Below are 26,677 nucleotides of genomic sequence, written 5' to 3' on the forward strand. Positions count from 1 at the left end.
TGTGTGTATAGAAGTATATTCATGCCAAATAATGTAATTTATGAGCTAAAGGTTAATAACGGGCTAATTATACGCTTCTTTTTTCCTTTTTAGTGTGAAGGAGAGGACCTCTGTCTCCACCGGTTTGACCGGCTGTATCCGCCTCCTGGATGTCAACAACATGGTGTACAACCTTCAGGAGAACGGGGGCAATGTAGTGTACGGCAAAGCCGTCGGTGAATGCGGTAACAACCCCTGTGTGCCCAACCCCTGCAAACACGGAGCCTTGTGTCAGGTGAAAGGGGCTGAGATGTTCCACTGCAAGTGCATCAATGGTTTCTCAGGTGAGTTTAGCATCGCCACCCTCGCAATTTGTCTTTGTTATCCTGTTTTTCATCAGTGCGTAGCTCTGACTCAGCCAGCTTTCTCCACGATGGCTAACCAGAGAGCCTGTTTACAATTACATCTGGATTGTGATCTTGAGTGTGAACCCAGAAGAGCTGCTCCACATGTGTAATCATTGAGGACACGTTAAGATGGATGATGGTTTACTCTCTTCTTTAAAGGGCACGTGAGCTATATGTAGGAAGAAGAACCCTTAGGGAAAAGATGACGAGCTTCTCACGATGGTCTGCTTAAGCAGGCACACTTTATTTCTTATAACCTTAGTTGAGTTTGTTGTTCAAACGGTAGCGTTAATAAGTTAAGTCCGAGGGTAAAATCATACCACAATTTTATTGGAGTGTTTAATACGTGTTTGCTTTTCAGTTCCTCCTTGCTTTCGCCGTATAGAAACCCTAGTAGGTAATTGGGCTGTTAGCGAGCATTGCTTCTTTGGCGTCTGAAATCTTACAGAGCTGTCGCTGCTTTTCCACGGCCTTTGCCCTGGTGTGCTCTCAGAATGGTTACGGTCCACTAGTTCACCACTAATAAGGACCATGAAGAAAAGGCAGCAGAGAAAAATAGCAGATAGCATAGCGCGCACACACCTCAATGATCTACGACCCGGGAGATAAAACAGAGAGGTCTTAACTGTGATAACAGCCACCAAGCACACACTACATTATTCTCTTTGTTAACATCGGGGGTGTTTTTATTTTTTATTTTCTTTCCCCCAACCTCGCAGCTTCTCCAGTCTCGAAACATATTGGATGCAGTAAATTGTTCTGTTGTTCTGCTCGCCAGATTTATTGAACGAGCGTCAGTAATTCAGATCAATATCGCGCACTTGGTTTCTGTGCCGCACGACGCGGAGGTAAGGCTGAGGTGAAGAGAAATAAATGCCCTTTTTGAAGTAAGGGGATAAAGAAAAGAAAGTGGCTAGGGGGATAAATACAGAGGCTAAACTTTCATGTTTTAAAGAGCAGGGGCGTGAGATGAAGGGATTTTTGCTCATGATGGAGCTGCTTGTTGCCAGAAGGAGTTTTCATTCCAGCATGACTGCTGCCCACAATGTGCTCTTCTCCCAAGTCCAAAAAAAAAAACAAAAAAAAAGAGAAATTGTTGGTAGAAATAGGCAGATGAGTCGCCGACACAGGCCAAACCTGCCAACCATAAGCCATTTTCACTTCTCCAGCCAAGAAAAGTGCACGAGTGGGTTTTGGTGATGCAGAGCTTAATCTGGAATTGTAATATTTCTAAATCCTATTAGAAAATGACCTCTATTACAGTGTAAATCCTCGTCCCGGCTCCAAAAAGCCAGCAATAGGATTTTGTCAGGAGCACAAGGGTAGATGAGAAAGTAACCATCTTTTTTTTTTTCTCCCTCCCTCTCTCTCTGTCATTTTCTTTTATGGATTTTTCTCGACAGGTCCAACTTGCGCCGATTCGCACAACCCGTGTGAGCCGAACCCGTGCCACCCTTCTGCTCCGTGCCACGTGCTTCCAGAGGGAGGCTACAAATGCGAGTGCCCCATGGGCCGCGAAGGCAAGCACTGCAGAAAACGTACGTAGCTCCTTTTCTTCCGAAGCCGCCTTATTGATTTTGTATTGACGGCACTTCAGGCGCACGCCGTCTTTTATTTAGAAAACGATCGAAGAAAAAAAAATTCCTGCGCGAAAGTGTGAGCGGCTGCAGTTTAAAGCTGCCTCTCTGACGGATGCCTGAGTGAAAGCGAGGCTTCATGTAGTCAATGTGTAGGGACACACACACACACACACAGAGATACCCACAAACACACACATGCTGATCAGGGTGCTCAAATGCAATTTCAGGGGTAAATGGAGGATGGCTGCGTGTACACACACACACACGCACACGCACACACACACACACACACACACACACACACTAGTCATTTAACACAAAATATCCCTTTTACCAGGCAAGTTTTCATTAGCAAGTGATTAAAATAAATTGAGGTGAACCAAAATCAATGAGTTGAACGAACCCATCACATAAAGTGCACTCATTTTTATCACTTAAATCAATGAGATGAGTATCAGTCAGACGTGCGTCGTGATTAATGGGGACTCAGTCAGGCAAAGTGTCTTGGGAGAAAAAGGTGCCATGAGATAAGGGACTGTGAAGTGCAGGAGTGAATGTGTAGTTTAGACAGACGGAGAGACAGAAGGGTTGGGGATGTGGGACAGACTCTGTACAGTATACTGTCAATAGTAAGCATGCGAGTGTCCCCTGTGTGAACATGCTGCACTGCACAGTGGTGATGATGATGATGATGATGAGATTTGCTGCAACCTCGGACAGTGTACTGAGTTCTCACTCTCACAGTAGATTGCTGTAGACACCAGTCTGGGCCTGTTTCGGGCTGCTTTTGAAGCTTTTTACAAGTGAATTAGTTCACTGTGGTGTCTGGCTTTGTTCAGGTTAACCCTTAAAACTCTGTGATGGTGCCTGTGGCATGAAAGATCACGTCTTACATCTCGCTGCCAGGTGCGAGAAAAAATTGCACAGATTTACATCACATTTACGGTATTTGGCAGACGTACTTATCCAGAGCGACTTACATTTATCTCATTCATACATCTGAGCGTGAAGAGCCTTGCTCAAGGGCCCAACATTGGCAGCTTAGCAGTGCTGGGGTTTGAACTCATGACCTTCTGAGCAGTAGACCAACATCTTAACCACTAAGCTACCACTATCCAGATTTATCTACCCTGCTGGGGAAAAAAAACCTAATAGAAACCATCACAGAAATGATAACGGTTTCCACTACAAATACCATTTCAAATCATCACCTAACTATTAAAATTATTACCATTACCATTATTGGTCCTTAATGGTATCCACTAGTAATAACATGCCATCAATAGAAGGCAACAAATTATCAGCAGGGACCCACAGGCACCAGTACAGTTTCCATTAAAACCATTAAAACTAAATTCTATGAGGGTTTCTATTTTTTTTTTTTAGCAGGGTATTAATATTTGCGACTCAACTGTGACCTTTAATCTTACATCTGTGAATTCATAATCACTCCATTTTGACTTTTTATCTCACAGTTGTGAGTTAACATCACACAGATGTGACTTTTAATCGCACACTTCCTGCGAGTTATTTTCACGCAACTACCACTTTTTGCTTACATTTGCAAATTGATACATTTCACTCTCAAGTTACTAACACACAATTGCGACTTCATACCTCACAGCTGCGAGTTAATATTTCACAATTGCGACTTTCTATCTCGCAGTTACTCGTTAATATCACTGAATTGCGACTTAGTGCTTCCGTTTCCGAAAATCAAACTGCAACAAAACCCAGTAGTGTGTAAACAAGGAATATAACCTCCTTGGAGTATTTTTTATCAGCAGGAACTGTCCACTCTGGGAGAAAGTATTAGACTGAACAGGATAGCGTGCTTGTGGTGTTAGTGTATCTTGGTCAGGCAGAAGCACAGAAGTCAGCAGAATGAGATAAAAAGTCGCAATTGTGCCATATTAACTCGCAAATTGTGAGATAAAAAGTGCTGAATATATACTCATACGTGGCAGAATTGAGCTTTCATAGGATATGTGGCTTAACTGGGGGGAAAAGATCATCTTTGCAAATCCATTCATAGCTTTACAAATTAGTTAGTTTGTTTTTTATAAACCAGAACTTGTCCCTACACCAATCAAAAGTCTGGTCACTCAGCAGTGGGTTTGTGTACATCATCAAAAATGGTATAAAACACCGCATACTGTATCTATCTGAGATGGCAGCATTTATTGACTGTTAACCCTAGATTTCAGAAACAGCAGGCGGATGAACTGTATGGGGCTCGGCCCAGCAGAGGTCTCATCACTACACACAGCTCACTCCTACAGCAGTTCACCTTCCTCTGAACTCCTGTTGCTGGTTCCTCTAAAACGGCTTTAGCTTCACCATTGCTTGTCGGTTCCGCAGGGTTTTTGTGCTTCCACGCACAAGCATCAACAACTGCTTTAAACAATACCTAATTGGTCTTTTAATCTTTGAATTCCATCCTCCCACCTAAAACAAGGCTTTTTGTAATCCGATACAATTAGCAGCGAACGGCTTTAATGTGCTGAATGCGAGTCTGCTCTAATTTGGAGAGCTAAGCTCATGCCCGTGTGTGTAAATGCCGGATTGGTAAAACCATTTTAACATGATGTACGAGCTGCCAGTAAGACACTGCTTTACTTTACAGTATCTGACAAGAGGGGGGCCTACATTCCTTTCTTCAGTGGCGACTCCTACCTCGAGCTGAAGGGCCTCCATTTATACGGTCACGATCTGAGGTAATTCTTGTGTACCATCACTGCATGTTTACACGCGCTTGTGAGTAACAGCCATCTGTCACGTCAGGATTACAACATTATGATTAGTTATGATGTACATTAGCCTAATGTAATCTCTAATGGGATAATTGCATGATTTATTGACAGGCAAAAGGTCAGCATGACTGTGGTCCTGCTGGCTAATGATTCAAACGGCATGATCTTCTACAATGGCCAGAAGACAGATAGCAAGGGCGATTTCATCTCTCTTGCATTGAACGATGGCATCCTAGAGTTTCGATATGATCTGGGCAAAGGGCCAGCTGTCATTAGGTAAGCAGAGCCAGCTTTCTTACTCAGGAGATTTCAGTGCTTATTATCTCAGATTTATATGTAGTGAACGATTCCTTTTCTTGTATCTGTGACATAACATTATTGAGAGGCGTATAATTAATAAAACATGACAGGGGTGTGCTATCATAGGAAAATAATCAATGACAGATTGTTATTATCCTGAAGGATATTTTACCTAGAACAGTACATCCTGAAGTGTTTTATTCCTGTTTCCGGTTTCCTCTGAGTACTCAGGTTTACTCCCTCAGTCCAAAAACATGTGTTGTAGTTTGATTGGCATTTCCAAATTGTCCATAATGTGTGAATGTGTGTGTGATTGTGCTCTGCGATGGATTGGTACCTCGTCCAGGGTGTCCCCCACCTTATGCCCCGAGTTCCCTGGGATAGGCTCCAGGCTCGCTGTGACCCTGTGTAGGATAAGCGGTATGGAAAATGGATGGAATGGAGTTACTTTTAATGTTGTGGAATGTCCGTGAGACAGATCAGTTTCTTGTTATCACTTACACTAGGAAACCGTCATTCCCTTACCAAACTCTCAACAAAACACAGCAAGAGATGAATGTGAATGTGTAAAGTCCTCTGTCCTGAAAAGTAACTGTTACAAAGTGCTGACACTGGAGTCTTAAAGTCCCCATGAAATCAAAATGCAAGTTTTGTGGCTTTTAGTATGAATATGTTAACCTTAACGTTATATATAAGCTAATTTTCTCCCAAACAATGGCAAAATTCGCTTTTAGAAGATATATGCATTCAAAATGTATACCACTGATACGGATCAGAAATTTTGATGACATCATTCTGCACTTCAGCTTCTCATCAGGTTTTCTGTCCAATGAGATGCTCTCTAGAATCCGAAGTGGCCCGCCCCAACGTTATAAAAATCCATTGTACAAACTGTCAAGTACGGCTTAGCCCGTGCTGGAAGGTAAGCTAAACGCTATTGGCTATTTAAAAATGGGGAGGAGCCACTTGATAAGTCCCGCCCTGACTTCCTGGATCAGTGGAAATTACGTCAATAAGTCACTTCACTGGGACTTTAAATAAACCTCTTCTTACAGAAACCTAAAAATCTTCGAACAGAAAAACTGCAGCACATTTGTTAATCCATTTATTATTAGCCTTAGATTTTGTAGATCGTCCACCATACCAAGTCCCTCTGGATGAGTCATTACTATAGAAACGATTACGTGTTAGAACGAGCGCATTAATATAAACCCGTGATCTGAATTACAGCCGGAACTACTATCAGAGCTGCTGTTACAGAAAATGAATCAACACCTTCTGACCAATCTGATTTGAGAATTCAGCAGCGTTGTGGTGTAAGCGTAATTAGTGCACTAACTGATGCATTTATATCTTTTTGTGACAACAGGAGTAAAGAGAAGCTCAAGCTGAATGTGTGGAACACGGTGAATCTGGAGCGAGCAAACCGTAAGGGAGAAATCACTATTAACGGCAAAGACCCGGTCAGAGGAGAGGCTCCGGTAAGACCATCCTAACCTCATGCTAACCCCATGTTAACCCCACGCTAAGCTTTGCCTGTGTTGATGCAGCTGAGCCAAACGAGGGCAGCCTTGGCCCCACAATACCACCGAGCTGCACTTATCCAGCACACCTTCCCAACTTTTAGTGATAATTTGGGTAAATCTGGGGCCAATTTTCTCTCCTGGCTCTCTGTATACAGTAGTGTCCTCGCTAATGGAAAATTCGAGTGCATCTTGTGGTGTTGCCTTTGTAGGCTATGCGGCGCATGTGTGTGCTTTTAAAAGTGTCCTAGTGCCTGTGTGTCTTTTTGTATGTATATAAATGGCAAATATTGTAACTGCTTTGCTGCACCTTCTGCACACAATCGTGCACCCACTCACGTTCGTCCCCACAAACCACTTCCTGGGTTTTTGTAGGTGTTTTTTCCCCCTTTGTTTTAGTGTGTTTTTTTTGTTGTTTTATTTGCTCAGAAAACTTTGAAACCCAACAGAGAACCATATAGAGCATATGAAAATAAATGTCGTGTAATCGTCAAACATTCGTCCATTTTTCCAATTAAATAATATTCGGAGAACTCGTGTGTAGATTGTGTAGCGCGACGTGTATCTATCTTTTTTTTATTGCACGTCCTACATTTTTGTAATGGTGCTCAGTTACTGCAGCAGAGGCAGAAAATCTTATTAAAGGAAGAGGATGATGGGGGAAAAAATGGGGCAAAGAGAGCAGAAGGGGCTTGTTATGAAAGGCAGACCCCAGGAGAAATATTTTGCTACAGAAGTCTCCACTGCCTCTCCAGCTCGGCTGAAAGAGCTCTAACTACACCATCGTGTCATGAAGCAAATATAAACAGTGTGTGGGTGCACTGGTGCAAAACACTCTGAATTTTTTATATTCTCCCAGATTTTTTTTTGTTGCTTTTTTTCTACTTAATCTCTTTTTGAAGCTCTTCGTTCGCTTCCCATGCCTGATGTCTGATGTTTGCATGGAGTTCTATTAGTACTGACATTCTGTTTCTTCTTCTCTGGTAACATTTTTGTTTTCTTCCTTCCCTCCCCTTGTGTTGTTGTTTTCGTGCGCTGTCTGGATATCAGAAATCACGCAAGGTAATGACTAGAGCCTGGTCACCCACTCGAACATCCTCATGCTCTCCGGCAGCCCCATCAAGTAGCTCGTTGTTCATCTCAGGTCCATTCTCCATTCGACAATAGCAGGCTGAGGAGCTAAGTGATGAAAGAGCTCTGCTTTCACACCATTCCATATGCTAGAGAGAAAGAGAATGCGAGAGAGAGAGAGAGGAAGAGAGAGAGGGCAGTTGAAAACTCGGTTTGGCTCTCGGCTCAAGCCAGCTGGTATGGGGGCGGTGAGAAAGAGAGTCATCATTTGACCACCATTATTTCAAGCCTTCCTACAACAATGAAACGTCTTCATTAGTTTTGCGTGGGAGGGCCATTAAACAGTAGCGCAGTGCGGGGAGACAGTTAAATAGCAGAGGAGGAGGGAGGAAGGATGAGAGGGGAAGCTAGGAAGAGAGATCGAGAGAGAGGGAGGCTGTGTAGTTGAAAGACAAACTTTGTTCTTTGTTCTTTTTCTTTTTTCTTTTTTCTTTCCCCTCAGAGAAAATTCCATATAACAGCCTCAGTCAGGCAGTCAACACATTCCAGCAGAGAGACACACACACACAGAAAGAGAGAAGGATTAATGGAGAAAGTGAATACATCTTCTCCAAACCCTAGGTCAGGGGTTGTGAACTGGTGGACAACGGTCCGGATGTGGGCCTAGCAAAGCATTACAGCGGACCGTACCACGTACCAATAAAACGTTTTAGTTGATAAACGTGTAAAAAGCGTCGTTAGTTCATGCAGTCTAGGTTTATAAACATAACCAATCACATTATTCGATCACGTGCATTTTTGACCTGAAGGCAGCTCATTAGCCCAGAAACTAGCTACATTCTATAGGCTAGAGACATTATAGCAGAAAAAGGAGCATTTTCATGGATATTTCATTTTATTTATATCCTCTCTGGACTGATTAACGATCTGACAAAAAAAGAAGTGACTACAAAAACTTTATTTAAAGATGATTGGACAAAGACTATGTGTTTATTATGTCCGCACAAAATGTCTTGTCTGTTCAGAACTGATAGGTAAAAGGTGTAACATTCATAGTGCAACTACTAAGCAAATCATACTTTGAATTTTCTTATTTATAGCCATGAACTGGTTCCTTGTGTTAGGTTGGCACCCCATCCAGGGTGTCCCCCAACTTGTGCCCCAAGTCCCCTGGGATAGTCTCCAGGCTCCCCATGACCCTGTGTAGGATAAGCAGTGCGGAAAATGGATGAATAAATAGCCATGAACTGATCACTAGTAGTTACTAATGGTATAAATGGTAAATAATGGTAGCAATGGTCATCGTTCTATCGTGTTAGTTGCTTATCTGCACGGAATTTTACGCAACCAATTTCATTGCCAATTTTACTTGACTCCCCTTGCTCTAGGTGTGAGTGCATGGCAGATTTGTCGCAGGGTTTCTCACTAAAACCCAGCTCAGTCCACATCGAACTCAGCTGTGCTCCAACAGCACTGGCTATGCTAGCTGGCCCATTCTCCAGTTTGGCCGGGTCTTCAGGTCCACTGCCAAGCCTTTTCAAGCCTTGGCCTACGCTTATGCTTGGAAAAAAGCTGGACTGGGCACAGCAAACTGGCAATGCATGTGGACTTCCCATCTTTTTTTTTCACAGCAATTAACTTGGGTTTTATCCTGAAGCAATAATTGCCCTACATAACAAAAAAAAAATTGAATCGTGTACATATGTAGCCTCCTGGAAGGAAAAAAAATCCCACTGTAATTGGAGCAATGTTCATGCTAGCTGAAGAATGATTTCATGACTATCCATGACACCAATGGGACCCTTATTAAGGTTTACGGTTTTAAATTTCAAAGAAATAATCATACATCCATTATACTCATTAAAACACCATCCATATCTGTCGTTTCCATTTCACTCACTCCGATTCTCTTTGTGTCTCTTCCTCTCTCTTTTTTTATCTTTTCCTCTCCTTCTTATATGTAGTGTCTGAATACTTTGCTATTAAGCTGTACTAAAATCAACTATGCTTCTCATAGATGTGGCTAAGGAGCAAATGTGAGCTGAATTAATAAAGTGTTTAAAACAGTCCATTACTTTCTGTTGACGTTGTGAAGCCCATTCAGCCACGTTAGTATAAATGTAAAATAAAATGCAGCATGACATACTATATACGCAGAAGAGTTCTAGAGGTGCTAGTAATAGCATCAGTGCTATACGTTCTCATCCGGCTTGGGTTCGATCTACAGAACCAGCACACAGATCTCAATCTGAAGGAATCCCTTTATGTGGGCGGAGCTCCGGATTTCCGTAAACTGGCCAGACCAGCATCAATTAAAGCTGGATTTAAAGGAGCCATCCAGAAGGTAATAGCTCATTTTGTCAGTCTTACTTACTATTTATGAATATGGCCAATATTATTATTGCTTTATTGTTGATTTCAATGTGTCCTGCTTTGGTGCTGTGACACAGCTTTTTTGTAACCATGCTGTGGTTCATTGATTCATGTCGTTTGACTTCAGATTACTTTGAGGGGCACGCCGATCCTGAAGCCCGATAACGCACTGAACTCCAGCGATGTGTCCATGTACACACACCACCCTTGTTCCACATACGTGTGCGAGAACGGTGGCGAGTGCAACCCGCTGCTCGAGAGCTACGAGTGTGTGTGTCCATTCGGCTTCACGGGACCCAAGTGCCAGCACAGTAAGTACAATTCTCTACTCTTACCTTGCTCTTAATCCTCCAATTCTGGAAATCCGCTTTCCTAATAAAAAATCCACGCCGCTTTTCTAGAGATAAGCTTTGCCTAAGCAGGGCTATAAATTAGCTTTCGGAGCAGTTCGAGCTGGTGTGAGAGGACTTGCAAGTGTTGATGCCCAAATTAAAATATTGTAGCACTGAGATAAAGTCAATAATAATTATTATAAAAGATGTGAATCCATATACTTGGTACAATTTGTTATTACTAGTGTGAAATGCACAGAGAGCTAATCGATGATAAAATAAATTTAATAGATTTTTTTTTCTACATGTGGATTGATGCCAGAAAATTGCTCACCTGCCGCCCAACAGCTGAATGTCAGCTTTCACTCTTGCTCATAAATTAGCCATGGGAAATCCATTAGGGACTTGGGATTGTATCTTTAAATCATGATGCTAATCTTTCAACTGGAATTATTGTGAACTTTTTATCTGATTTGAGAGGCATGACTCACATTGGTGGCCTTTGAAATCTTTGGTTCTTTCTTCTCAAGCTCTCTCATCTTTTTGCTCTGTTACATAAGGAATAAAATATGACAGGACATGCTGCTTCCTAACTTCGGGGTGGTAACACATCATACCACCCCAAATTTGATTATTTTCCTCTAAGAGTACGTCCTGTAAAGTGTTTTATTACCATCTCGTACACCACAGCTATTTATTAATGATTGCTGTTTTATTTAAGAATGACTCATCATTAGAGATGCACCGATGTAACGGCCAATAATCGATAGTGTAAAAACATCCGATGATCAGGGCCGATTATATCCTATCAATCAAAAGAGGGCGGGAAAACAGATGGATTTCGTGCTGTGTGTAAAGATGATGTCTCTTGTGTGGAATGACGACAAAACTGCAGTTTGTAAGCTCTGTAAGCTCTGCAAGCTCTGCAATGCTAAAATGTTACACCGGACGCCGCAGCAGTGAAGCGGGAGTTACGGCGTTTAGTCTAAATTTTTTTTTTTTGCTGCGCTGCTCACGCTGAATTAAAGCACCAGTACACCGCTGAAAGATTTATATGAAGATGAGTTGACAAAAAAGTATATATTGTACAGAAAAATATATTTGTAGATTAGTGCATTTCATATCCAGTTAATGTTAATATATAAAAAAAAGCTGATATTATATATGACCAGTTTGATGTTTAATGATGAAGTAGAAATGCTTTTGTTTGTGGAAAGTGAATGTGAGACTAACAGGAGGATTTTTAGAATTCATTCAATGCATTAATAACGTTCAATAAGTTAAGAAATCTTAATTTAATCTTTCGAATTTAGTTCATGTGTTAGTGTTAATTTGAGTAATGTGTTTTCTGTTTATGAGACCAGTTACTGTGAAACAGCTTGCTGAAATGGAGAGAATAAAGTTTTTATTTTCATTTCTTTCACAATTGTGGAATTAATTATTATTAATTTAAAAGAAGGCATAAAAGGCAGAACTATCGGTATCGGTTATCGTATCGGCCGATATCACTCGGAATAATTGGTTATTGGTATCGGCTGAGAAATTTAGTTTCGGTGCATCTCTACTCATCATACTTTCTGTCCATTGATAATTACCTTTAATGTTGTGGAAGCCAGTTCCTCTTATCACTTACGCTATAGCAGTTATAAAAAATGACTTAGAAACCACGAAGCACAATATCCTTCATGTTTACTGTGGCGGAAATTTTTTTTATAGTTATAGCTTTACCTCCGACTGTTAAAAATGCTGACACTGGAGACTCCTTCCATAAATGTTAAAGAAAAATCTCACAGAACGGTTCACGATATACACAATTACACAATATTTAAAAACAATAACATATTAGAATAAGTGTAATAACTACTGTCAGACCCATGCTGTTATAGGAAATTAATCAGACCCTTCTGACCAAACAAAATTGATTCAGCAACACTCTGGTATAAAGAAAGTAACCCCTTTCCTTTATTATTACATGCACTGACGAATACATTAAATCTGATTTCCAACATATTTTATGCGAGTATGCTTAGGAGATGCTTAGGCAGATGGTGTAATATTGCAAACACCATGTCGTGAGTGTAATTCACATAAATGACTACTTTGAATACAACTACCATGAACACTAAGAAACATCTGGATGGAGATATACTGTCAGATATGGCGCGTAAAGACGGATGCAAGTGTAGATAAGGATAAAGGTTTAATCACAAACACAAAACAAGAACTCCGAAAACGTGATACACCATAAAACACTAAAGCATGAATCAAAACATAAACATGGAAACAAGGTGCACACATAAAGACAAAGAACGCAAGACAACCAGTGCTGTACAAACTGTGACTTAAAGAGTGACGCTGATTAACCAAAAATGTGAATCAGGTGAAACCAGTCATGTGATGTAGCATTGGCTGCTGGGAGTCGTAGTCCCGGGCTAGTTCCTGCATATACATGACATATATAGTATATATACACTACACTACACACACACACACACACACACTCTTGCCAAAGTGGAATTCTCCTGGTATATGCACTGTTAAGTGTTTATCACATATTATAATCTCTACAAGACACTGGGTACGTGTTTATTTTTTCACTCCTGTACATTTGATAAACTTCATACCATCCAGTTTCATTTGTATTCTCAATACAATCACACAAGCTACATTACAGCAACTTCAAAAACGTATAAAACTAACCTCCTTAACCTTGCGGTGCCTCCTTGCTGTTTCTGTAACATTAATTAAACCACGCAGGCATGAAAATTACAATACATCACACTTGCACTCATCATTAATAAGATGCGATATATTTCTTACCATCCTCTCATCTTCTCCAGCTACCTACGAGAAAGCAGCCGGGGAGTCCGAGTCCATTGCTTTTGACGGCCGAACCTTTATCGAATATCACAACGGCGTCACCAAGAGGTAAGGAGGCATTTTCGCCAGCGTTGAAATCTTCTCCTGTGCGCTCTGAATAAGTTATGGCGCCCTCTCTCTGTTTGAGCCTGATTATTAGTTAAATCGTTTAGGCCCCTCCTGGTTTGGGCTAATTGGCCGTAGTTTAGCACCCTGTCTCTGGTTTTCAGGGAGTTTCGCTAATTAGTTGGCTGGTTCCAATTACAGTACTGCCTGGAGCGACGTGCTCTCAGTACTATCCTGTGGAGCACTGATGTATTGCTCGAAACCCCCTTCGCCATTACAAGAGCTTCAAAACCTCACATCTCTATTAGAGCACATATTGGAAAAGCACCGCTCTGTCTCCAATTGCCTTCTTCAATCATGAGCTAATTCCTTGTTCCAGGAATACTGTGTTGGCTTCATATGCCTGTGGCACTTCAGATGTTTGGTCAATAGGCATGCCAAAATGTTATTAATCGTTTGTAATAAGTAGAAGGGATAAAGTTAAGTGCATTGTGAAGCATCCTATTAGTGTCCTAATAGCCACTGGCTGTTATATCGTGCTCTAGTAAACAGGAGTTGGACAGGGGTGGACAAATAAATTCACAAGCCAGCCCACTGCACAAACTTGAGTGTACTTGTGGAGTCCTGTGTTTATAAATGTAATTGAACTAGGCTAAAACATGGCCGTGCTGTTATTGGAAACTAATTACCGTAAGGGAGGTGTGATGCGGCAGAGCACAAAGGCTTTCCCTCACTATGGCCTCTCCCTTTTTTTCTCATTCTCTTTAAAATGCTGTTCTTCTTGTTACTGATAAAACGCAAAAAGTGCAAAGTTCACTCCTCTGAAGACGTTCCGTGCACTGGCAAACTTAAAAGAACAGCTTCACCTCAGACTTTTATAAAGCGCTCACCCTTTAGATTGCTTCTATCAATATTAAACCTCCTCCTTACAGAAAGCATCGCCATCGCAACGATTTCAAACCTGTGATTTGCTTTGTAGCTGGCACTATTATCAGAGCTGCTGTTATAGAAAATTCATCAGCACCGACTGACTTAAAACTTAAAATCTGAATTAAAACCCGGCACATAATGTAATTTCACTAAAAAGTATGCCAAGCTAGTTAGCAAGATAACCACATTAATACAGACTAATGATGTATAAGGAATTGAATTTCAGGTTTTCGTGTTGCTTTATTCCTTATCCTTATTCCTTATAATGTCGCGTCTGTTTTTTTCTACGAAGCTAATACAGCATTGTTCCCTAGTAGCATTGTACATGAATGACGTTATTCAAATCCAGCTAATGCCTTCATTTTTGCTCAATTTGTGGTGATGGTTTGTTGTACTTTAACATTAAAGTTGAATGCTTTCTCTGAGAAAAGTTGTTAGACTCAAACAAACCGTATATAGACTATCAAATAAATTTAAACAAAAATGCTAACATAAGAAATCATTTGAGAGCTACAACAACGATAACAAGTTGCTTACATCTGTAGACGGAAGTTGGCTGAGAGTTCGTCCTCCTTTTTTTTTTTCCGGGCTGACAGGCTTCAGAAAACATGATGTCATTTCCAGTAAGGGAACACAGTGAGCATCGATGCTCCCTGGTTTTTGCGGTGCACTGTGGGATTTTTAGGGAGCGAACGTTACAGTGCATTGGAAGGATTTGATTTGAACGATTGAGACAGCTCTTAAAATGATCAGTGCCCCGACTACTGAACTAGGGAGCTGGTTGAGACGCACTTTAAGTTTTTTCAGCGTTTCGGCCTCGCTGTTCGTTCATAATTCTGAAAAAATCATGTTATCCATGCAAACTAATTCATCCATGTAGTAAACATATTTCCTACCATGCCTCAGATGCAGCAGATATTACAATAACAGCACTGAAGAAAAATTGTTCCTCAAAAATCAGTAAGGAGAAAGATTTATTTATTTATTTTGCCTAATGGTTAGTGCAATATCAGCAGCTTATTAAACTAACATCCACAGAGCAACGAAAGTATAAAATGCTGATCTCCCAGACACCTTTCTGCTTCTCCAAAGTGCCTGGACTAGTCGTTTGTCCACCCCTTTACTTACACACACATTGCACCACAACATTTTAGCTTAATCAGTAGAACAATATCAATATAGATCAGAAGATTTATGTTAATATTTAGAGTTTAGACTGTACACTCTGTCGTCTGCCCTCCTGCCTGTCTTCTTGTCTGTTTGTCTGTCTGTCTCGTCTGTGTCTTATATGAATGTTCCTTGTTGTTTCTCTCTGCACCCAAGCCAACTGACCAATGAGATCCCTGAGTAAGTAACCAAGGTGTATTCTGGGATAGACACAAGCCAAACTAACCCTGTTGTGAATACATTTCAGTAATTAACCTGATATTTTGCTCAGCATAAACATAAACATTTTCGTTATTGCCCTTTAAGTGTCAGAGAAATGAATATTCATGAGAAATCAGGGCACATCTGTTTTGAAATTTGTCCTTTGTATTCCTTTTTTTTATTTGCTGGAAAATTGCGTTAATAAGGTGTTTACTTTCTCATCAGGTGCATTAGTTATAGGACCGCATGCTCGGCATGCATGATGAGCATTGTGTTCGGCAAAGACACTGCAGTGTACCTCCACGGAAAGCATGCAGAACTCAATTAGAGCAAATATATCCATATACCTGCAGAGAATGTGATTAACTGTTATGTGAATCCGAATGAGGCCCCATTTAACTGCTACTTTGATGATTGCTTTGTGTTTTTCACCCTGTGTGAACCCTTCAAACTAGTTTATATCATTTGTGAACTGGCATTTTTTCGACTAGTGTAGAATTCCCTTTTAACTGCTCCATTAGTGAAATGCCCAATCTGTAATGGTCTCCCTTTTAGTAGCACTTACTTTATATTATTTGTTTCTTTCAGAATGTAATTAACTGGGTAATGGCTGTACTGATCCCTGGTTTTAACTTTGGCGGCTTAATTTATTTTAAATTACGCTAAAGAGCTCTTGTGTAGAATTCCTCTTAACATTTTAGCCATGTCAGTTGTCTTTGTCAAATCATTAACCGTGATATCTAGTAAATGTGTCCCCAGCCAAGACAGGAAGTAACATATTAATCAAGGATTTCTTTTTTCTTTTCTTTTTCTTTTTTTTGGGGTGGGCTTCGGGGCATTCAAACGCCCTTAATAGAGATGTGCTGGAAGTCCAATAATGTGAGTGGGCTATGTCAAACATCAATACAACTTAAGGTCAAGGCCCTCTAAAGTGACTTTTCCACTGGCCTAATATTTAATTCGCATCACTTCCTGTATAAATGGCAAAAATTATTTCCTCAGAGGACTTTAATACACTGGGACTGTTGCTGGCTGGAATATCGCAATATTGCTTTTACTGTTTACTGGACAGCCCATCTGTCTTCATTCTAACTTGTTTGCTCTGCAACCTTAAATCAATTTCCCAATTCCCTATGATTTCAGTGACCAGTTTTCTCCCGCTTCCTTTTCATAATTAGATGTTTGACCCCATTGTTTTCTTGATGGAGTGCCTTGTTTTTGATTGGCTTTGCTTGAAGAAGCTTGATATTGGTTATATAAATCATTCACTCACTTTGCTCGCTTGCTCACTCACTCATTTACTCACTTGCTCATTTCACACATTCACTCTCCCCATTTTATTTGGACTTCCAGTTCATTTCGAAGGTGTGCATTTTTATCCCTTGCGGGTTGTTCCATTCTTTTCTTCCACTTTCTTTGACGAGTGTCCAAGTGTCACTCACGTTCTGGCATTCTGACATCTCATCCACTTGAATTGGGTGGATGAGAATGAACCCATCATTGATGTAGCACAGGGACACTTGCATGCCCTCGTTGCTATTCTAGTCTTCCTACAGTAACAGCCCAGTGTTGACCTCCGTATGACGTTATTACTTTGTCCATAAGGGCTTAATAACACGTTCACTAGATTAAACTGAAAAACTTCTAGCTCCATGGCACAAGCCCTCTCTGGTCTTTGTGCTTCTTTACCCCATTGAGGGCGCAATCAAAGGTTGTTCTCTTCGCCCTCTTAAGCTTATTGCATGCCCTTTATTTTCTCCCCTGCTCCTCTAAGTCCTGAGTCTCTGGAGACCCCGTCAGATCAGAGGTGAGTCCCCCTGTCCGAACTGCATGTCCTGGCATGCCACCCTCATCCGTCTTTCCTCCACATGGACTAAATGCCACAGCTTAAACCTTTTATTGAGAACACGCCTCATATTTTCTTCTGGAGATTTCTAAGCAGTACATTTTAGTGGCCTGAGCGAGGCCCTGCCGCTTAGAGGCACACGATCCAAATAACGTAACCAACTTCTGACCATTAAGCTGATTCAGCCTATAATATAAAGTGTAATGAACACGAAGCACCACTCCATTGCACAAAGCACCTCTAAAACGTTAACGAAACCCTCGGTGCATGTTTACTGCAATGTTTGTACATTGGCGGATTCAGGTTCTGATTTTAGCACCACTTCAGACAACTGTCTAGAAGCTCTAGATTGAGTCCTAATGATAGCGCGATCATGAAAGGAACAGTTTGGAGAGGTCCATGGGACTTAAAGCTCTGGCTGGCAGCCCTGTGGTGGGTAAATCTGGTGGAAAGAGTCCAGTCAGCACATTATACGTGTCTCATTAGGGAGGAATTCAATTACACCGAATAATTATGCATCTTTACTCCATCACGGCCACGTCGAACATGATTTGCGTAATGAAATTTTGTCTTTTAATTAAAGAAATGCAACTCTGTCATTATTTCCAATTGTAGGAGCGCTCCTCAAGACGGGAGCCTTCATATAGCGATACACATAGGCAGTGGTGCGATAGATGAGAAACTTGTGTCGGGGAGGGAAGAAAAAAAACCCGGCATATCCTGGTTTCTTCCCACTCCTCTGCTTCATGGGTTTGATTAATTTAAGCTGGCGCTAAGCCGTAACGCACGCGCACACACACAGTGTGCTCCACAGTAGAAGACAGCCTGCTAGCTCCCTACATTGGAAATGACACAAAGTTGTTGACTCTGGACTCCGCCAGGTTAAACACTCCCGGCTAAAACTCCAAGCTGTATTGTTATCTCAGATCGTTAATCTCAAAACTTGACTGTAAACTTCCATCTGTGAGAAACAGTAGCCATGACGCATCAGCAAACAAGCAGTGATCCCACAGTTTGCTAGAACGTGCCAGTGTGTGCTCTGCACTCCTGTGTGGTGTGAAGATTCATGTCCTCTCGCCACCTGCTCTATCTGCTTTTGTTTGTGTTCCTCAGTTGTCTTTGTGTCCACTGTTTTGTTTTACTCTGTTCTACATTTGTGTTGTCTCGTGCCGTGTCACGTTTTGTCTCGTGTCCTGTTTATTATGTTTTCTTGTTCAGTGTTTCTCCTCGATCGTTAAATATCTTCTTTTGATGTTACCGGTTTGATCAAACCCACACACCATCACACATAGACACGTGCTTATGCTCACAATAACGACTCTCTTAGTACTAAACAAAAGAGCTATTGTTTTGGGGTTGTTTTTTTTTTTAATAATAATGTAAGCTGGAGTATGTTAACTGAGGGAGTGAGAGGTGTGTGTGATAAGGAACGAGTGGGATGTGGGAGTACGAGACGTGTGCATGTGGTGATGAACACGTCCCTGCTGACCAGAACGACAGCCCTCGGTACCTCCTGCCTACAGCTATGAGGTTCAAACGTTTGCCACAGAGGATGATAGGAGGAGGTGGCTCATCCCTTCCACCTCCCTACTGAAGTCTGGAACGACTGAACAGATCAAAACCACAGATCAGAGAGCAGCTAATATGAGCATCCTTCCTCCCTACTCCACGGGTTGGGAATCACTCTGGGGGACAGAACAGGATGAAGTAAAACATCATAAGTTGTCGCTAACCTAAAGTGTGTCACCAGTTCTATCTCTCATTCTGGCATTCACGCTCCAAGGTCCCTCTCCTGCAGTGTGCCCTAGTTTACTGATGAACCATGAAGACCCCTCGGGATTTGACTACACAATCTGCTCTCCCACATACTCGCTCATTAGCTTGCCGTCCCACATGGAAACAGCAGGTAGAACTTATCAGGTCTTACCATACCATCATGTAGACCTTATGAGGACCTTATCAAGGTCCAGCCACAAGTCGTTTACATAATTAGTACCTGAATCTTTATCAGGCTAGTTGAATTGATGTGAACAGCACAGCCTTAGAGCCTTAGAGACTCAAATTGTGACCTGCTATCATTTCTGAAATGGACTGAAGCAATAATAATGGTACTCAAACCAGTTATTTAATGTGTTTAACGTTTCCTTTATAGTATTAACACTAGGTGGCATTATCACCTAAAACACATCTAAAAACGGATTATCAAACCATCAAAAGTTTATTGAAATGGGTAGTATTAAAGAAACAGAAAGTGAACACAGACGATTTCCACCCTGCTGTTTATTTGCACAATATTATTTAATTGTACAGCAGAAAGCAACAACTGGAACTCTAATCTGCACCTCTTTACCTTGTAATTTCTTGTTCCTGGTCAAATTGTGTACGTGTTCATCAGTATTGACAAGGTAATCACCAAAATGTGAGTTTTTCTGTAATTCTCCACCAAAACTCACTAATGACCTCTAAACATCTTTTTGTTATTATGTCACCATGCACACACTGGCAAGAAAGAAATATAATATCATATCCTGTTTCATGGTCAGAGCCTTACAAACATCCTCAAAGGATGACACAGGAGCAAGAGTGCTGAATCTTACGAGTAAGACACATCTGTTACATGCACTCATCTTGTTTTTCCTCCCCGGTGTAGTGAGAAGGCCTTGCTGGTGAACAAGTTTGAGCTGAGCATCAAAACTGAGGCCACTCAAGGTCTCCTCCTGTGGAGTGGGAAGGGCGTGGAGCGTTCTGACTACATCGCGCTGGCCATCGTGGATGGACGTGTCCAGATGACCTACGACCTCGGCTCCAAACCGGTTGTCCTGCGATCATCAGTGCGGGTCAACACCAACCACTGGATCCGCATTAAAGCCAGCAGGTATGCTGCAACATGAGAAATTGAATAAGTTTAAACCTGAGGCCAAAAAATGGATTTAACGCCTGTTTTGTGGGTGCCTGTGTTCAGCAATGAATTTTTTTATGATGTCACACACTACAGTAGCGGTTAATGGCTCTTATAAAAGTAGACACCACCTTAAGTATTTATTTTTTACCTGGCCTACTGGTTTAAATGTTATCATTTTATTGTGGTAGTTGTATACAGTGTTTTACAATCAACAAAGCTTTAGTTGTGCTGTCCGTTTTATCTCTATACCAGTGTTATTGTGGAGCGGTGTGAACTGTCTGCCAGCAGAGGGCTCACACCCCTCCCCAATTCCATAATCCTGCTCATGAGAGTCACAATACTCTACACACAGAAACCCAACAGTGGCCTGACTAATCTTAGAGCAGACTTGCGGCAATAAAATAATCATCATTTGTTTATACTGATTCAAAATATCTGATATTTCCATTTCATCGATGGAATGGAACGCCAGTGTACTGCTAGAAAGGGTTAAGCACTGTATTGTACTGTACATGACCCCCCCTCCCCCCCTCGCTCTCTCTCTCTCTCTCTTTCTCTCTCTCTATCTCTCTCTCTCTGGTTAGGGCACTGAGGGACGGATCTTTGCAAGTTGGCAATGAGGCAGCAGTAACAGGCTCCTCACCTCTGGCTGCCACTCAGCTGGATACAGACGGTGCCCTTTGGCTGGGTAAGGCACCTCTACATCCTGTTATACCGTTCTTCTCTCTTTAGTCTTTTGCTATATCTGCATTCACCTATAGATGTGTGTGCAGTTTACATAATGTAATATTTAGTAATCACACTCAGCCTGAATACGCTGCATCCATTTTGAGCTTGTGTTGTAAAGGGATTCCTCATCGCAGCTGAATACCTCTCAATTGTGAAACTATCCATAATTCGATACATTACTAGTGGTGTGTGTGCAGGTTTTTATTTTATTTTTATTTTTTTCAAAATAGGAGACAATAGATATATCTCACTATGCTCTTATTGAAGTTTATTTAATTAACATATTATTGATTGAGCTTTAGTTTCTTTCCTTTTTTATCAATGCCTTTCAGTCTTCAGCTTTTTTTTCAGCTCTTTTATGCATTTAAATACTGTACCTTCTTGACTCCATATACTATCGTCAAGAAATTTTGTCTCCACTGCACTGAAAACAGAATAAAGGAAGTGACATGACAATGTTCAACACCCAACCATGCAAGTGAATAGTTTTCACACGTGATGCAGATTACGCCCGAGTTAACACAGGACATTTTCATATACAGTGGTGCTTGAAAGTTTGTGAACCCTTTAGAATTGTCTATACTGTATATCTGCGTGTGACTTAAAATTTTCTCACAAATCCTAAAAGTAGATTTGGTTCTCTAAAAGTAGAGATCCCAATTAAAGAAATGAATTAAAAAGATATTATACTTGGTGATTTATTTATTGAGGAAAATGATCCAATATTACATATTTGTGAGTGGCAAACGTATGTGAGCCTTTGCTTTCAGTATCTGGTGTGACTCCCTTGTGCAGCAATAACTTTAACTAAATGTTTCCGTTTCTCCAAAAATATCCCTTCTCATTTAAACCAAAAATGTTATTTTGGTCTCATCAATCCACAAAATATTCTTCCAGTAGCCTTGTGCCTTGTCCAACTAATCGTTAGCAAACTGCAGACAGGCAGCAATGTTCTTTTTGGAGAGCAGTGGTTTTGTCCTTGCAACCCTGCCATGCACACCATTGTTATTCAGTGTTCTCCTGATGGTTGACTCAAGAGCATTAACATTAGCCAATGTGAGAAGGCCTTTAGTTCCTTAGAAGTTACCCTAACAGTAACAGTCTATCTGACTGTGGATTGGTGGACTCCAAACTCTTTAGAGATGGTTTTGTGACCCTTTTCAGCCTGATGAGCAACAACACCTCTTTTTCGGAGGTTCTCAGAAATCTCCTTGCCATGATACATTTCCACAAACATGTTGTGAAGATCACACTTTGATAGAGACTTGTTCTTAAAATAAAATAGGGAGCTTACTCACACCTGATTGTCATCCCATTGATTGAAAACACCTGACTCTAATTTCACTTTCAAATTAACTGCTCACCCTAGAGGTTCACATACTTTTGGATCATTTTCCTCAATAAATAAATGACCAAGTATAATATTTTTGTCTCATTTGTTTAATTGGTTTCTCTTTTTCTACTTTTAGGACTTGTGTGAAAATCTGATGATGTTTTAGGTCATATTTATGCAGAGTGTTCACAAACTTTCAAGCACCACTGTATGCAATGTTTAGTCATTTTAAATCACACCCTGCTGTTTGTTTATGCAGGAATCGCCCTCGAATGTTACTGTGTTCACGGGTGCCTTACTCTCAGCTCTTCCCATACACCCCTTAACAAATGTTTTGTGCCTTATGGTTTATTAAAATATGTGCAATGTGAACCAAACCAAACCTATCAATTTAACTCTGATCTGTTTTCAACAAACAGATGTATAGATGAGAAAGCAATCATGACGTGAACCCCAGTCCATTGGCTATGTTTTCTGCAATGAACCAAACAGAATTCTCAGTGCAAAGAGCCTCAGGTCTGAAAACAAATTCAAGAAAACACCATAAGACTCTGTACGGTGTCATAAGACTACAAGGTTCCGAGTGAAACTCGTCTAAAAGTCTGCCTTCGAGAAATGCTTCGCTGATTCTTCTGCAGTTTTAATATTTATACAGTGTGTCTTGGTACTGTTTGTTTTGGTACTATCATTGACTTGTCGTTTACGGAATGAGAATATGACTGTTCTATCTCGGAGTCAGACTGCTGCCTCAGTGTTTGCTTTTAATCTGGGAAGAGCACTATCATTGGGAGTGAATGACTCTGGGTGCACATTGGAAAATAACCCTTGCAGATGTAAGGAATAAAACACAATCGGCTGCGCCGTTATAAGAAAATAATCAATGATAGGGTGGTATAATGTGGCCTGTTACCAGCCAGTTGACTATTTTCCAATAGCCGCACATCCCAAAGTGTTTTATGTCTCATATATCACAGCAAAAAAATGGCACACTGTATATTTTATCCATTTATAGTTCTATTTAATGTTGTGGATCCATTTGAAAACAAGTTAGTTCCTGTTACAGTGAATGTAAACAGCTGTTCCCTCACCAGCCTCTCTTTTTTTATTCTCTTGAAGTTGATAAAGAAGAAAAAGCAGCTTATCATGTTATGGAGCAACCAAAGCCCTCCATCCTGAAGACTTTCCTGTGTAGGAATAGCTTTACTTCTGAGTGTGACAAAGCACTGACACTGGAGACTCCTTCCAAAAATGTTAAATAAACATCTTACAGAATGTTTCATCAGACCAACAATTGTGAACAATTACGCACAGTGGCTTAGTGGTTAGCACGTTTGCCTCGCACCTCTGGGGTTGTTTTTTTAATGTACTGCTTGTTCTCCCTTTGCTTTCGGGGTTTCCTCCGGGTACTCCGGTTTCCTCCCCCAGTCCAAAGATATACGTTGTAGACTTATTGGAATTTCCAAATTGTCTGTAGTGTGTGAATGGGTGTGCGATTGTGCTCTGCGATGGGTTAGCACCCTGTCCAGGGTGTCCCCCTCCTTGTGCTCCGAGTCCCCTGGGATAGGCTCTGTGTAGAATAAGTGGTATGAAAAATAGATGTATGGATGGAGCATCTGCCATACAACTTGGCACTGCTGTCAGAGCTGCTGTTATAGAAAATGAATCACCCTTCTGACCAGTCAGATTTGAGAATTTAACAGCGCTGTAGTATAATGCAGATTTATCCCATAGTTGGTACTCAAACTCTGGCCTGTATAGGTTACAGTCTCTCCTGCAGGCTGTGTGACCCATTTAAGTGAGTGTCAAAGACTGACAGAACAGGCAGACAGCACAGAAAAGTTGAAAGCATTGATAAAATTTTTCAAATGTGTTTGCGCATTGAGTAGCGAAGAACCCTTCTTCCCCCAGCCTCTGTTCCAGAGCAATGGAGCAGGTACTGCAGTCACCCTGCAGCTAGAATACATTATCCCCCAGCAGCCCTCACATCAAGAGCCTCTTCTCAAAATCCCTTCTTTCATTCCTGATTATTTATTTACTTATTCAGCTGTACGTCGCATGAAATTAACCCAGTAGATCCTCCTATTCCACAGCTCACAAGCAGATTAAAGAGGAAGGGAGTAAGAAAAATAGGCAGAGGAGATGATCTGCAGAGTAAAGCAGCTCATCTATAGGCATGCCCTCACTGCTAGAATCAGAGAAAATATGAGTCAAGACTTTTCCAAAGAGGAATGTGTCTAGGGGGAAGAATAGCGCTCTCACTCTCGAGCTGTCAGAGCGTATCCCCACAGCCGAGCCAAATGCTTTTTGATCTGCTCACCTGTTTGAGGGTTACACTCTCTTTTTATCATCCCTCTTTCCAGCACTTTTGTTACACAGTTCGGGTAACAAACATACCCAGAAAGGAAGCAACCAGGCATGGCAGTTTTGTTCCCTACACTGTATTTTAGCTAGCTAATTATTGCTAGTGCTCTGTTAGCGGCTGTGGGTTAAATGTTTGCGTAAGCCTAAACCAATGAAACATTTCCACTGGATTTACCAAATTTTTGGAAAGGCTGATTTTCTTCGTACGATTCTCGTGCACATTTTGATCACCCCTGAAGTGCGAAGCGTGTTCCCGACACAGCTCATTTGCATTTAGTGGCATCCACAAAAGTCCATAAAAGGTCAAGTGGTGAGGGTAAAGGCTAAAAGCCAGTGGAAATTGGAAGTTATTTTGACTCACTTCTGTGCAAACAAATTATTTAATAATATATAATAGTAATAATAGTAAGTGAGCCCTAAATCTTCCATCAGCTGAGCCATGCTTAGACAGACCGGCCTGTCCTCCCTTTTATATGCCAGCATTTCTTTTGTCATAGTTGAATGATTCGTTTTATTTGTCTTAATTTATGTATTTGTGTTGGCCTCTTTTTTATTCTTTAATTAAGGCCATGAATTGAAAATGTTTTTCACAAACGTTCCTTGGTGGTATCCGTAGTCCTATCCACCTAGTGAACTAACGTGTTTTTGATAAAGACTATAAAGCACATCTGTAAGTCGCCCTGGATAAGGGTGTCAGCTAAACGCTGTAAACGTCATGATGTTTTTCACATCATTTCGATCAACGATCAAAAATGTTTTTCACAAACGTTTCTTGGTGGTATTCTTAGTCCTATCCACCTAGTGAACTAACATGTTTTTGATAAAGACTACAAAACACATCTATAAGACGCCCTGGATAAGGGTGTCAGCTAAACGCTGTAAACGTCATGAAAATAAGCAATTTAACATCGATAGTATAAAAGTGCAGTAATCCATCAAATTATATTTTATTCCATTATTTATAACTAGCTTGCAATTGTGTTTTTCTCCCAGAAAGAGCAAAATCCCAGCAGCTTTAAAAATAACTACTTCAGATGACTTCTACATTGGTCCTGGCCGGCTTTAACAATGATTGGTGTTTTAATACATCATATCTTGAACCCATAACCTTTAAAATCAGATATTTATTGTGTGCATTTTCTGTTTATTTTCTTCTATTTTCTTCTCCATGCTCACGTTTTCTTCTTCTTCTTCTTCTTCTCTTTCTCTTCCTTTCTTTCATTTTCCTGCTCTCTCCCTCACAATAGGTGGTCTTGAGGATATGGCTGTGGCCCGCCGCCTTCCCAAGGCCTACAGCACTGGCTTTGTGGGCTGCGTAAAAGACGTGATCGTAGACGGCGTGGATTTGCATCTAGTGGAAGACGCCTTAAACAGCCCGAAAATATTACACTGTTCAGCCAAATAGCCTGGCACCACCTCCCTCCCAACACCATGTCTACTGCTGTAATTATTTTCTATTTTTGTATACTTTTCATTGCTTTTTATATTGGAAAAAAAAACGGCATTGTTTTAATTTTGGTTTGTTTCCATTATATATATATATATATATATATATATATATATATATATATATATATATATATATATATATAATGAATGATTTATTTGGATCTGCGCCTCCATTCATCTACAGGTTTTTTTTCCCCCGCCAAATTGCAGTTACATGGTGTCACAAGACAAGAAAATATGTATTATATTTGCGGTGTTGTTTTTAGAACACCAAAAAAAAAAAATCATTATCTTGCTCATTACTTGAAATGGTGAATAAGGTAGGTGCGGTTTGTCCTCTCTTGACTGCCTTCTCTGGGTGCCATAATTTCCTACATTGTAATACACCACGTACATTCCACGTATGCTGCTGCAGGTAATGCCTATCGCTTCGAGCAGCATTTTCCGAACAAAGCATGTGTGACTTTTGGCTTTATCAACAACGGACTGTCACTGTTAACTGAGATGGGCAAGTGT

The 26,677-nt window shown here is 40.9% G+C and overlaps 1 protein-coding gene across 1 annotated transcript in view; it reads left to right on the forward strand.

Annotated features, from left to right (window-relative positions):
- Nucleotides 1-26,210, forward strand: part of agrn (agrin) — a 271,081-nt gene extending 244,871 nt beyond the window's left edge. Inside the window, exons 27-37 of the mRNA XM_053643680.1 lie at nucleotides 94-323; nucleotides 1,790-1,924; nucleotides 4,593-4,683; nucleotides 4,831-4,995; nucleotides 6,389-6,500; nucleotides 9,841-9,957; nucleotides 10,114-10,297; nucleotides 13,159-13,246; nucleotides 20,038-20,262; nucleotides 20,874-20,977; nucleotides 25,960-26,210. Of these exons, the coding sequence (XP_053499655.1) occupies nucleotides 94-323; nucleotides 1,790-1,924; nucleotides 4,593-4,683; nucleotides 4,831-4,995; nucleotides 6,389-6,500; nucleotides 9,841-9,957; nucleotides 10,114-10,297; nucleotides 13,159-13,246; nucleotides 20,038-20,262; nucleotides 20,874-20,977; nucleotides 25,960-26,117 (1,609 nt within the window). The 3' untranslated portion in view covers nucleotides 26,118-26,210. The remainder of the gene's footprint in view (nucleotides 1-93; nucleotides 324-1,789; nucleotides 1,925-4,592; nucleotides 4,684-4,830; nucleotides 4,996-6,388; nucleotides 6,501-9,840; nucleotides 9,958-10,113; nucleotides 10,298-13,158; nucleotides 13,247-20,037; nucleotides 20,263-20,873; nucleotides 20,978-25,959) is intronic.
- The last annotated feature ends 467 nt before the right edge of the window (nucleotides 26,211-26,677 follow it).

The sequence above is a fragment of the Ictalurus furcatus genome, chromosome 15 (assembly GCF_023375685.1).
Source record: "Ictalurus furcatus strain D&B chromosome 15, Billie_1.0, whole genome shotgun sequence".
Classification (NCBI taxonomy): domain Eukaryota; kingdom Metazoa; phylum Chordata; class Actinopteri; order Siluriformes; family Ictaluridae; genus Ictalurus; species Ictalurus furcatus.